Raw genomic sequence first — 14,598 nt, forward strand, 5'->3', positions numbered from 1 at the left:
CCACTACCACTACCACCACCCTACACCACCACTACCACTACCCTACACCATCACCACCACCCTACACCACCACTACCACTACCCTACACCACCCACCACCACCCTACACCACCACTACCACTACCCTACACCACCCACCACCACCCTACACCACCAATACCACTACCCTACACTACCACTACCCTACACTACCACTACCACTACCCTACACTACCACTACCACCACCACTACCACTACTACTACCCTACACCACTACTACCACTACCCTACACTACCGCCACCACTACCACCACCACTACCACTACCTTGCACCACCACTACCACCACCACCCTACACCACCAATACCACTACCCTACGCTACCACTACCACTACCACCACCACCCTACACCACCACTACCCTACACCACCCACCACCACCCAACACCACCACTACCACTTCCCAACACCACCACTACCACTACCACTACCCTACACCACCACCACCACTACCACTACCAATACCACTACCACTACCACCACCCTACACCACCACTACCACTACCCTACACCATCACCACCACCCTACACCACCACTACCACTACCCTACACCAACCACCACCACCCTACACCACCACTACCACTACCCTACACCACCACTACCACTACCCTGCACCACCACTACCACCACCACCCATTACCACCCTACACCACCAATACCACTACCCTACGCTACCACTACCACTACCCTACACCAGCACTACCACCACCCTACACCAGCACTACCACCACCCTACACCACCACTACCACTACCCTACACCACCACTACCACCACCACCCTACACCACCACTACCCTACACCACCACTACCACCACCATCCAACACCACCACTACCACTACCCTACACCACCCACCACCACCCTACACCACCAATACCACTACCCTACACTACCACTACCCTACACCACCCACCACCACCCTGCACCACCACTACCACCTCCACCCTACACCACCCATTACCACCCTACACCATCAATACCACTACCCTACGCTACCACTACCACTACCCTACACCACCCTACACCACCACTACCACCACCCTACACCACCACTACCACTACCCTACACCACCACTACCACCACCACCCAACACCACCACTACCCTACACCACCCACCACCACCCAACACCACCACTACCACTACCCTACACCACCCAGAACCACCCTACACCACCAATACCACTACCCTACACTACCACTACCCTACACCACCCACCACCACCCTACACCACCACTACCACCACCCTACACCACCACTACCACTACCCTACACCACCACTACCCTACACCACCCACCACCACCCTACACCATCACTACCACTACCCTACACCACCACTATGTCTGCCCACACCTCCAATATCACTACCCTACACCACCTCTACCACTACCACTACCCTACACCAGCACTATGTCAACCCACACCACCACTACCACTACCCTACACCACCACTACCACTACCCTACACCACAACTACCACTACCCTACACCTCCACCACCACTACCACTACTTTACACTACCACTACCAACACCACCATCACCACCACTACCACTATGTTACACCACAATTACCACTACCATACACTACCACTACCACTACCCTACACCACCACTACCCTACACTACCACCACCACTACCACCACCACTACCACCCCCACTACCACTACCATACACTACCACCACCACTAACATTACCCTACACCACCACTATGTCTACCCACACTGCCACTACCACTACCCTACACCACCACTATGTCTACCCACACTGCCACTACCACTACCCTACACCACCACTACTATACACTACCACCACCACTAACACTACCCTACACCACCACTATGTCTACCCACACTTCCACCACCACTACCCTACACCACCACTACCACTACCCTACACCCCCACAACTACCCTACACTACCACTACCCTACACCACAACTACCACTACCCTACTCCACCACTACCACTACCCTAGACTACCACTGCCACTACCCTACACACACCACAACCCTACACTACCACTACCCTACACCACAACTACCACTACCCTACACCACCACTACCACTACCCTAGACTACCACTGCCACTACCCTACACACACCACAACCCTACACTACACCTGGCCTCTTCATCTGTCCATGCCCCTCTCCTATACCCTCTACCACAACCTTCACATATTTGTGTTACCTAGTCCAACTGTGCATAACTAAATATCAATACTATTATCAGTCTCCCATACTGTATGTTTCATTAATGTCTGAGAGGCTTGTTTGCATTTGGCGGAACTGAACTGTGTGAATTTGGACTGTGGACTGGCCAAGCTAATGTAACAGAGGTGGTTCGGTCAGCCACACTCTCGTGATGAGTAACCTTGTCTGACATGTGACGACTTGGGTTAGCTCCCCAGGATAATGTCTAGCTTTTAGCTCAGTGGGCTATCACAGTCTTGTGGCTCGCAGAAACTGTTAGTCCCAGTGATGTTTGGGATTTGTGTATTGTCCTTTTGAGGCCGAAGGGAATGTATGTGTCCATGTACACAGAACGTCCAAAAGATTTGTCAGATGCTCTATATGTACGAAGGTATGGGTGATGTGTGTATACTCTATACTGCTGTTTAGAGTCTGTGTTTGTAGCGGATGTGTATTTGTGCACATGAATGCATGAGCTGCAGCGAGATGTTCTGCTTAAAATGTGGGATGGAGAGAGAGAGACAGAGAAAGAGAGAGAGAGAAGGAGAAGGGGAGGGTGAGGGTCTGTGGGTGGGAAGGGAAGACACAGAGCACAGGAGAAGAGGGAGGAGGGGGAACGGGTCCTGATGCTGATGTCCCTGCTGTAACCTTGGTTGCTATCGAACAACAGGGTCTGCCCTTCCCTTTTACTTATTGGCTCACCACTCTGACCACAAGGCTTGTGGTCTGGGAAGCGACCAATGAAAAAGAGGCAAGGTTCCTTCAACAGTGTTGTGTCTAAAAGAGACAGTGTGCTATTCTTGTTTTTCTTGTCACCCTGAGGGGAATGTAGCATGTTGCAACGGTTTCAGAACGCAAAAGACAGCCGTTTGGATTTGTACGTGTGTAAGGATGCCTGTGTTTGAGAGACAGACAGAGGGCAAGAGAGAGAAAGATGGAGTGAGAGAGGGGGGAGTGTGTGTGTGCTCCTGGCTGACAGAGAAGCAGAGAGAATGCTGTGGTCTTTAAGAGCAGACAGGCGCCATAAAGACACATACATACAAAACCACACCAACATGCACACACACATATGAACACCCTCCCCCGTACTCTCTCTCTGTCTCTCACACACACATTTCCGACAGGCGTACATGCTGTCTGCAGCACATGCGCATTCAGGCTGCACATACACTCACACACACACACACACACACACACACACACACACACACACACACACACACACACACACACACACACACACACACACACAAGTGCACGCTGTCTGGCTGATTAGCTTGCAAGGGCTGTCTACAGCATCCAGGGCTGACGGCGCTACAGGAGGCAGCAGGGCTTTGCTACGGCGGAGGAAGGAAAAAGGAAGGAAAAATAAGGGGAGCCTGAAGCTCTTGGATTAGTTTCAACCTCAGACATCATTTAACCAGCCCAGGTAGACACGATAGAGTGACTGGGATACTGCGGGGGAAGCTACTGGGAGGAGGACTGTGGACTGTGTGTGTGTTGGGATCATCGCTGAGGCACATACGGGGCTGATGCAGCAGGAGGACGACTGGGCCCGGCCCCTGGATCCGGTGTGCTGTGGGGGAGGGGCACTTTGCAGAGTAGACGCAACGCGGGGAGACGAGGAGAGAGCCTGTTTTTCCCCCACACCGTGAGCTCCGCTGTGATTCTGTAGCCTGACCGACCGTCTGCTAGATACATCACAGGCCTGGCTCCCTATTTCTCCCTCTCTGTCTCTCCTTCCTTCTCTTTCTCTCTCCGTTGCCATTCGTCTCCCGCTCTCTCTCTGTCACTCTCTGTCCTCTTCCTCTGTCCCATCACTCAATACTACGGTCATCTTTCCCACCCTGTCATCACCGTCTTTCCATCCCTCCATCCTTCTAAGCTCTTCTGTCCTCTTTTATCTCCATCTGTCTGTGTGTCTGACCTTCTATCTTTCATTACAACATCTTGGCTTTTCTCTCTTCCCTCTCCTCCTCCATTGCCTCTCTTTGCCCTTCAGACGGTCCCCCTCTCACTCTCCATCTTCTCCCATCCTATCCTCCCCCTCTCCCCACTCTGCTGTTTGATTTGGGTCAGTTCTGCTCACCAACTGGGATGAGATGTAGTCTCTGGAGCTTGGGGATCCAGGGGGCTCCTGGCCTGCCGTTTGCGGGGCATCCTCATCTGTGGACCGTCCTCACACTGTGGCCCATATCAGGACGCACTGGGTGGATGGCCTGCTTCCAGGAGAACTGCATGTAGGGACGGACTGTGAGCACCAGTGGACCCTGTCCCTCTCCCCCTTTACCCCTCGCCCCCCACCCTCGGCGGGGGGAAGCTGTCGCTCTGGAGTGTCCCGGCCTGGCCGGCTGCGGCCTACACGCTGCCCACACGCTGACGACGAATCCCTCCTCATGCTGCTGGGACACCTGCAGCGCCCCCACCCCCAGCCCGCTCCACTACCGGTCCTCCTGTCTGGGAAAGCGCCCCTCGCCCCCCGTCACCCTAAGCATGGGCGTGGTAGAGGCCATTGACCCCGCCTCGCCGTCCCCTTGCCCCTCGCCCGTGCCAGGCGGCTACCGGCTGCCCCGCTCTTCCACCAGCTACAGCCAGCTGCAGGGGAGGGGAGGAGGGCCAGACCTGGAGCTGGACCTAGGTGCGGCTGCCGGAGGGGTTCTGGAAGGGTCTGGGATGGCAGCGGAGCGCAGGACACCTCTGGTAGACCTGTTCTGTGAGACCTGCTCGAGACCCTGGCTCATCGGATGGTGGGACCAGGTAGGGCTAGAAGGGCTGGGAGGGGAAGGGAACTGGGCCAGACAGACAGGCGGCCATCTTGGATAGCTGTTTTGATGAACTATTTTTCCACCCTTGCTGTTCTGTGCATTATATAGGCTGTTATCTGTCCATTCTACTTAGTAGGTGTGATTTTGTTAAGCCGTTGAAGTTTCATGTTGAAAAGAGAAACATGTCAGTTGTGTGGGTTTTAGTTGTGTGGATTGCAGGGACCAGTTGTGTGGGTTTAGTTGTGTGGATTGCAGGGACCAGTTGTGTGGGTTTTAGTTGTGTGGATTGAAGGGACCAGTTGTGTGGGTTTAGTTGTGTGGATTGCAGGGACCAGTTGTGTGGGTTTAGTTGTGTGGATTGCAGGGACCAGTTGTGTGGGTTTTAGTTGTGTGGATTGCAGGGACCAGTTGTGTGGGTTTTAGTTGTGTGGATTGCAGGGACCAGTTGTGTGGGTTTTAGTTGTGTGGATTGCAGGGACCAGTTGTGTGGGTTTTAGTTGTGTGGATTGCAGGGACCAGTTGTGTGGGTTTTAGTTGTGTGGATTGCAGGGACCAGTTGTGTGGGTTTTAGTTGTGTGGATTGCAGGGACCAGTTGGGACAGGGAGGAGATGACCTAAAGATGACAAGCATAACAGGATGTATGTTGAGTGACTGTGTGTTTATATTTTCCCTCAGCAACTCTGTTTTCATATTCTATGCATTATTTATGCATGTAGGCACTGAAGGGGAAAAGGCATTGAGTTTTCAGAGTTTATTAACCCTAAACTCCCCCATGTAATGTGTCGTCATGCTGCCTGTGGTGCTGGGCGCACTAAACCTCAGCTGCAGTACACTTCAACCTGAAGATATAAACTCAAAACTGTTCACCTTAGAGACTCATTTTCTCCATTCAAACCACAGACAATATTCCCTTAAAATCGTACATAAATTCCTATTAAGAAAATCTTTATTGTCCTATTGTTACAGCAGGTAGCCTGCTTTATCACAAGATGTCCATCTCCATCCTCGCCCCCCCCCCCCACACACACACACACACACACACACACACACACACACACACACACACACACACACACACACACACACACACACACACACACACACACACACACACACGGTCAGTGTCAGTGAAGGATATCTCAGCTCAATGCTGTGTGTGTTTATCTCAGTGTTGTCCTGTGATCTTAGTCAATGTCGGAATTGTTTTGTATTTTTCTTTGAGAGGCCGAGACACGTCTGCTAAATGACGTAAATGTAAAATGTCATGTAATATTGTTAATGTTGCAGCGTATAGTTGATGGCAGATCTCTCTATCAAACTATCTACTGACCCTGTTATTTTGACCGAGCTCTCTTGTCCGTGGCAGTGACTGTGCCCTCGTGAACCATTGTCTTGTCTGTGCTTTACTGAGATACATACAACAACATCTTACCCAGCTAGCACATAACGTTCTCAGAACCGTATGTTTCTTAGAGCTTGGTGAGAGTGTGGTTGTCTTATGGTTATTTTGCATACAACCTACCCACAACTTTGTGGGAATGTTGCAGAACAGTTGCTTGGCTTTGGAACATTCTCAGCACAAAAATGTCCTAAAAGTTCAAACATGGTTAGATTTAATAAAAATGTTGGTAATGTTGTAGGAACGTTCTCCAACTGGTTTAACATGGGGAATATTCACAAATAGTTCAGAGAACGTTAAGAAACAACGTGGGAATTTCTGTACTTCAGCATAACGTTTTCTACAGGTTTCCTCATGGTTCAATTTAAAATCATGTTCTCAGAACATTAAGAACACTTTCCATAAAAAAAACACAAGAAAACATTAGTAATGTTCAAAGAATGTTCTGCGAATGTTATCTAAAAATACATACATTCCGTTCAAAGCATCAACAAAACTCTCTCTATCCTCTCTGTTAAGTGTGTTCAGGTGTGTTGGCCTCGCCCAGTATTTGGCCACACCTGATCCTAATGAGTGCTTGTTTCCTTTGAAATGGGGTCTATTTGAATAGACTAAAATAGACCATCCTGGTGGCGCAGTACAGTCGTGGCAAAAAGTTTTGAGAACGACACAAATATTAATTTTCACAAAGTCTGCTGGCTCAGTTTGTATGATGGCAATTTGCATATACTCCAGAATGTTATGAAGAGTGATCAGATGAATTGCAATTAATTGCAAAGTCCCTCTTTGCCATGCAAATGAACTGAATCCCCAAAAAACATTTCCACTGCATTTCAGCCCTGCCACAAAAGGACCAGCTGACATCATGTCAATGATTCTCTCATTAACACAGGTGTGAGTGTTGATGAGGACAAGGCTGGAGATCACTCTGTCATGCTGATTGAGTTCGAATAACAGACTGGAAGCTTCAAAAGGAGGGTGGTGCTTGGAATCATTGTTCTTCCTCTGTCAATCATGGTTACCTGCAAGGAAACACGTGCCGTCATCATTGCTTTGCACAAAAAGGGCTTCACAGGCAAGGATATTGCTGCCAGTAAGATTGCACCTAAATCAACCATTTATCAGATCATCAAGAACTTCAAGGAGAGCGGTTCAATTGTTGTGAAGAAGGCTTCAGGGCGCCCAAGAAAGTCCAGCAAGTGCCAGGACCGTCTCCTAAAGTTGATTCTGCTGCGGGATCGGGGCACCACCAGTACAGAGCTTGCTCAGGAATGGCAGCAGGCAGGTGTGAGTGCATCTGCACGCACAGTGAGGTGAAGACTTTTGGAGGATGGCCTGGTGTCAAGAAGGGCAGCAAAGAAGCCACTTTTCTCCAGGAAAAACATCAGGGACAGACTGATATTCTGCAAAAGGTACAGGGATTGGACTGCTGAGGATTGGGGTAAAGTCATTTTCTCTGATGAATCCCCTTTCCGGTTGTTTGGGGCATCCGGAAAAAAGCTTGTCCGGAGAAGACAAGGTGAGCGCTACCATCAATCCTGTGTCATGCCAACAGTAAAGCATCCTGAGACCATTCATGTGTGGGGTTGCTTCTCAGCCAAGGGAGTGGGCTCACTCACCATTTTTCCTAAGAACACAGCCATGAATAAAGAATGGTACCAACACATCCTCCGAGAGCAACTTCTCCCAACCGTCCAGGAACAGTTTGGTGATGAACAATGCCTTTTCCAGCATGATGGAGCACCTTGCCATAAGGCAAAAGTGTGGCTTGGTCCCGTGTGGCTCAGTTGGTAGAGCATGGTGTTTGCAACTCCAGGGTTGTGGGTTCGATTCCCACGGGGGGGACCAGTACGGAGACAAATGTATGAAATGTATGCATTCACTACTGTAAGTCACTCTGGATAAGAGCGTCTGCTAAATGACTAAAATGTAAATGTAAATAACTAAGTGGCTCGGGGAACAAAACATTGATATTTTGGGTCCATGGCCAGGAAACTCCCCAGACCTTAATCCCATTGAGAACTTGTGGTCAATCCTCAAGAGGAGGGTGGACAAACAAAAACCCACAAACTCCAAACATTTATTATGCAAGAATGGGCTGCCATCAGTCAGGATGTGGCTCAGAAGTTAATTGACAGCATGCCAGGGCGGATTGCAGAGGTCTTGAAAAAGAAGGGTCAACACTGCAAATATTGACTCTTTGCATCAACTTCATGTAATTGTCAATAAAAGCCTTTGACACTTATGAAATGCTTGTAATTATACTTCAGTATTCCATAGTAACATCTGACAAAAATATCTAAAGACACTGAGGCAGCAGACTTTGTGAAAATTAATATTTGTGTCATTCTGAAAACTTTTGGCCATCACTGTAGACTTATTCGATGGATAAAGAACATACACTACGTGACCAAAAGTATGTGGACACCTGCTCGTCGAACATTTAATTCCAAAATAATGGGCATTAATATGGAGTTGGTCCCCTCTTTGCTGCTATAACAGCCTCCACTCTTACGGGAAGGCTTTCCACTAGATGTTATAACATTGCTGTGAGGACCTGCTTCCATTCAGCCACAAGAGCATTAGTGAGGTCGGGCAGGCCTGGCTCGTAGTCGGCGTTCCAATTCATCCCAAAGGTGTTCGATTGGGTTGAAGTCGGGGCTCTGTGCAGGCCAGTCAAGTTGTTCCATGCCGATCTTGACAAACCATTTCTGTATGGACCTCGCTTTGTGCACAGGGGCATTGTCATGCTGAAACAGGAAAGGGCCTTCCCCAAATAGTTTGCACAAAGTTGGATGAACAGAATTGTCTAGAATGTCATTGTATGCTGTAGTGTTAAGATTTCCCTTCACTGGAACTAAGGGGCCTAGCCCCAACCTTGAAAAACAGCCCCAGACCATTATTCCTCCTCCACCCATGCATTTGGGCTGGTAACGTTCTCCTGGCATCCGCCAAAACCAGATTCATCCGTCGGACTACCATATGGTGAAGCGTGATCCATCACTTCAGAGAACGTGTTTTCACTGCTCCAGAGTCCAATAATATTTACACGTTACGCACTTCAGCACTTGACAGTCCCGTTCTGTGAGCTTGTGTTACCTACCATTTTGCAGCTGAGCTGTTGTTGCTCCTAGACTTTTCCACTTCACAATTACAGCACTTATAGTTGACTAGGGCAGCTCTGGTGTCACGTTGAAAGTCACTGAGCTCTTCAGCAAGGCCAATTCTACTGTCAATGTTTGTCTATGGAGATTGCATGGATGTGTGCTCGATTTTATACACCTTTTCAGCAAAGGATGTGGCTGAAATAGCCGAATTCACTAATTTGAAGGGGTGTCCACATACTTTATTATACATAGTGTAAGATTATAGGTTATAATTTCACTGACACCGTGCCACAATAAAAAATAAATGTGTTTGCAATTTTGAACTGTTTCTAAACAGTTAAAAACAGTTAACCCAAACTAAGGTAGCAGTGTAATTAAAAGTCTTATTGAAACATGTTCTCAGAACGTTGTTTAATTACCTACAAATACCCTATAATTTCTGTTCTCAGAAGATGAAGAAAAACGCCCAGGAAAACTTTCAGGGAACGATAGTAAAACCTTCTCAGAACCTCCTTGCAACCTAAACATTTACATTCCCAGAACAGGCAACATTTTCACTTCTGTTCTCAGAAAGTAAAAAAAAAAACTTACGTATTACCAGTCAGGAAACTTATGGCTTCGTTCCCAGAACCAATGGGAAACCAAAAAATTACGCTCCCACAACTTCCAAGGAACCAAATGTGCTAGCTGTATCCACTCCCCCCATCTCTCTGCGTACAGTGTTTTTAGCAATCTGCTGCAATAGAACAACTCTTGTTTTGATACAATACATAGTCCAATAACAGCCTTACCATTAGCAAAAAATAAATAAATAATTGCATATACAGTACTTTGATAAACAAAGTGAAATTGAATGGTTGGTTGGTTGTGAAAGCTGATTCGCCATGCTGTTATCAAAGAGCATTACTGTAAACTGCTATTGTAATGTGAAAAACAGGAAGTGCAGGAAGAGCCTTCCTGTTACAATACATGTCACATTTCCCTGGGTGTCCATATGTTTGTCAATTATCAGAGGGTTGATGATGCCCCTTTGCGTCTCTCACAGCTTCGCCCCGGCATCTTGTGTTCCATCAGTCAGTGGGCCATATGAGGAAGCATGGTAGCGTGGTGTGGCGTCTGTCTGTGTGTCCTGGCACTGGGGTTGTGTTGGTTGGCAGATTATGACTCAATATAGTAAAGAGATGGAGAGAGATTGAGCCTGCAGCATAACTGTGTCACTGGGCTTGACTGGCTAACTAGTCTACAGTACCTACCTGGTGCATTATCATATCTATCTATCTATCTATCTATCTATCTATCTATCTATCTATCTATCTATCTATCTATCTATCTATCTATCTATCTATCTATCTATCTATCTATCTATCTATCTATCTATCTATCTATCTATCTATCTATCTATCTATCTATCTATCTATCTATCTATCTATCTATCTATCTATCTATCTATCTATCTATCTATCTATCTATCTATCTATCTATCTATCTATCTATCTATCTATCTATCTATCTATCTATCTATCTATCTATCTATCTATCTATCTATCTATCTATCTATCTATCTATCTATCTATCTATCTATCTATCTATCTATCTATCTATCTATCTATCTATCTAATCTGACTGTTGTAGTGGCTTCTGACAGAGGGAAAGGGACCTGACTGTTCAAACCATGTCGAACTGTCACTAATACCTGGTTGGACTGGAATAAGGGATGAGAGAGTAATTAAAAATAGAAGTAGGAAGGTATGAGTGAGAGAGGGAAGGTTGAGAGAGTGGGAGGGATGGTAGTAAAAGAGGGGAGTAAGAGAGAGCAGGAAATGGAGAGGAAAGGGGAGTAGAGCAGAGAAGAGGAGTAAGAGAATAAGGAGATGGAGAGAGAAGAGTGGAGGGAAGGAAAGAGGAGAACACAGGTGAGGGGAGTGGAGAACAAGGGAGAGGAGAGAAGAGCAGATGAGAGGAGAGGAAAGGAATGGAGAGGATTGACCTTGAGAAAGGTCAGAGACACCTGCCTAGTCTCTGAGATTGTCACCCAAGCAGCAGCCGCCTTCCTCCCTCCCTCGCTCCCATCATGCTGCAGGACTGACTGTGAGTAGGCAGTTGCTAGGGCAACCTCTATGGTTGCCATGGAGATTATTATGTGTGAAGGATCAGTCAGTAGGACACAGACTGAGGGGACTTGTCCGAATCGCACTGCGCCTGCTTGCACGTGACTGCCTCTGTTAGTAACAAAACACATTCCACTACCAGTCTTCAAGATCCGCTCATGTTTGGTTGAGATATCACGACATGAAATCTATGCAACATTACATTTCCTGTTTAGCCATATGGAGCATATGTATCCTATTCATGCGTCGTGTCTTTTTCTCACCTGCATTCCAGCAGACATTGTGCAGGCAGCGTGTGTGACATCATCACCAAAAGACCCAGAACGTGATGTAGGAAAACGGCAGCTCTTCCACCATTGCTCCAACATGCTGTTGCTTTGTCAGGCTCCTGCAGTGGTTGCCTGTTGACAAGGTCATACCGTACTGTATGAATGTTGTATAGTAAACCCATGTGTTCTTTAGGAATTCTATTCCACTATTTTACAGTAGATGTGTGATACATCAGTATCAAACACAACTCATGTTTTGCTACATTGTTGACATTTTTGATTGAGGTTAGAGCCGATGTACAGTATTCGTCTTTGTTTAGTGGTATGGACCTGTATCCTGAATGAGGTCTAGTGGTGCATATTAATAATAATCATTTGTTCTGTTTCACACATGCTCAAGTATGTATTACAGTTTTTGTCAGTCACGTTGGTGCAATTTTCACAAGTGTGTGGTACATTTTCAACAGTCTAAGCAGAAAAATCTAAACTCTAAGTACATTTTCAATTGACTGAGTAGTACAACAAACAAATTCACAGTCACTTGTTCACTGCACCGAATCACTCCTTCAATTTGGAAGCGTATTCAACCTAAGTATCTGCTTTTCAAAATGAAATATTCACTGTACTTTTGATATGATTTGTTAACAATACAATTACTATTCTTTTTATTCAGCACTTCAAAAAGCACTTCAAAAAGAAAGTATCTTAGTTAGTTAGTTAAAAATGGTAGTTAAAATGACTAAATGGTGAGCCTAATGTATTGATGACTAAACTAAATGTTCTCATGGTATTTCACGGAAAACAGATTTTGCATGAGTGACTCAAGGGTGAAAGATGTGTTCAACTCCAATGAATGCACAATGAAAGGTTCTGAACATAAGATAGGGGGCATTACAAGTGTTGTCAGGTTAGAGGTTTGTGCTTAGAGTTTTGAAAATAAACGACTTATACCTGAAACAATGTGCTAAAGTGATTTAAAAAAAAAAAAATTGAACGCGCATGTGTGAATTGGAAATGTGTGTTTTGTATATCCCAACTCCCCCGAGACACCCAGGGAGCAATAAGGGTTAAGTGCATTGCTCAAGGGTACAACAATCGATTTTTCATCTTGTTGGCTCGGGGATACAAACTAGATACCTTCTGGTTACTGTCCCAATGCTCTAACCACATATAGAGCCAGATGTTTCACCAGATGTATAAATCTGAAGCCTCTGGTTGGAATTTCCACTCCCCACCAATATATGGTGAGGAGAGGAAGCTCAGCGGCCGTCAGTATGGGAGAGTATGGCACGAGTTGGAACTGGGCCGATATTATGCAGATTTTGTTATCGAAGCCCAATCTCATCGAAGCCTGATCTCACTACAGTTTTCTGTTCCCCAAACTACAATCTGTTTCGAACAGAGTGCACTAAGTTTGTAGACATGATCCTTTGACAAAGTTTTTAAAAAATGACGTTGTTTACAAGGAGTGCAGGGGCGAATTGAGTTATTGCACAAGCACATGCTAGAACGCTCCAATGGGATGTTGTTAGCTCATGCTTGGCTCTGCCAACCTCCTTGCTTGTTCTGCCCGCTATGCTTCATCTGCTCCCTTTGAAAATGACACAGATTAACTATCTTGGGTTAGTTATAAATATCTTTACTCTAACCACCAGTGTTAGATGTATTTTGCAAAAAAGGGATTTGTACAGATTTCCTTTCTAATGGAGTATGATGTGCTATTGTTGGCATGGTATGAAATCCAGTTTTAACATTATTTCAGGGACACAATTCAAGCAATACCTTTAACTTCTGTCTTCTCCTGTTCTTGGTAATAATATCATGCTTTGCTTCTCTCCATCTCTTTCTTCCTCTCTATCCCTCTCTTCATCTCTCTCTCCGTTTCCTCCCCCAGTTTAAGAGGATGTTGAACCGGGAGCTATCTCACCTGTCAGAGATGAGTCGTTCAGGGAACCAGGTGTCTGAATACATCTCCACTACCTTCCTGGGTGAGTCACACACCTCCCCTTTCACCTGCACTCCTGACTGGGTCTCTGTCTGTCTTCTATCCCTTATAAACCTCAGTCCTCTATCCTCTAGAAAACTGACCATAGCCCTATGTATGTGGCTCTGGTCAAAAGTAGTGCACTATGCGGCTGCCATTTAGAAAGAGGGTTATAATTTAGTTAATACTGACCAGTATAATGCATTTATTGTTATATAACATTTATCCACACTGCTAACTCCAATGTGCTGTCATTACTCAAAACGTTTGAGAAAACGCGTTGAACTTAATATATCTGAGTACAGTTACTTAAAGTGATTTTATAGTTATTAATCAAACTGATAGAGTTACTGTGAGCTTGTAGGGGGTCCTGATTTGAGTTGTATCAGACCAATGCCCCCTCTAAGCCACGCCTCCAATATAATTTCCCAGCGTACCTTGCCTTTTTGAGTGAATTGTGGAAACATCACACATGACGGTATTTGTTAGTGACAGAAACATGGTTGTTGAATTCGTTCATTTTCAGTCCTGTGGCCTTCCCCAAGTGAATCCCTAGGTGAATGTTATCATTATAATTAAACATTACATATCTCATAAGGCCTTATTTTGAGGCCTAGATCTAGGTTGAAGGATTTCCGGGAATCTTCTAACCCGGATTTCTGGAAAACCTGGGAAATATACCAGACTTTTGCAACCCTACCTGCAAGTCACATTATGCTGGCTTGCATAGTGA

At 46.3% G+C, this 14,598-nt stretch overlaps 1 protein-coding gene across 2 annotated transcripts in view; it reads left to right on the forward strand.

The window, feature by feature from the left end:
- Positions 1 to 14,598, forward strand: part of pde4a (phosphodiesterase 4A, cAMP-specific) — a 32,322-nt gene that overhangs the window by 10,825 nt on the left and 6,899 nt on the right. The window contains exons 1-2 of one of the 2 annotated variants that reach the window (XM_014203952.3): positions 4,491 to 4,989; positions 13,776 to 13,869. In XM_014203952.3, the coding sequence (XP_014059427.1) occupies positions 4,726 to 4,989; positions 13,776 to 13,869 (358 nt within the window). In that variant the 5' untranslated portion in view covers positions 4,491 to 4,725. Of the gene's footprint in view, positions 1 to 4,490; positions 4,990 to 13,775; positions 13,870 to 14,598 lie in introns of those variants that run through there. The other variant, XM_014203951.3, reaches the window with a different exon arrangement.

Source organism: Salmo salar, chromosome 06 (genome assembly GCF_965601325.2).
Source record: "Salmo salar chromosome 06, fSalSal1, whole genome shotgun sequence".
Taxonomy (NCBI): Eukaryota; Metazoa; Chordata; class Actinopteri; order Salmoniformes; family Salmonidae; genus Salmo; species Salmo salar.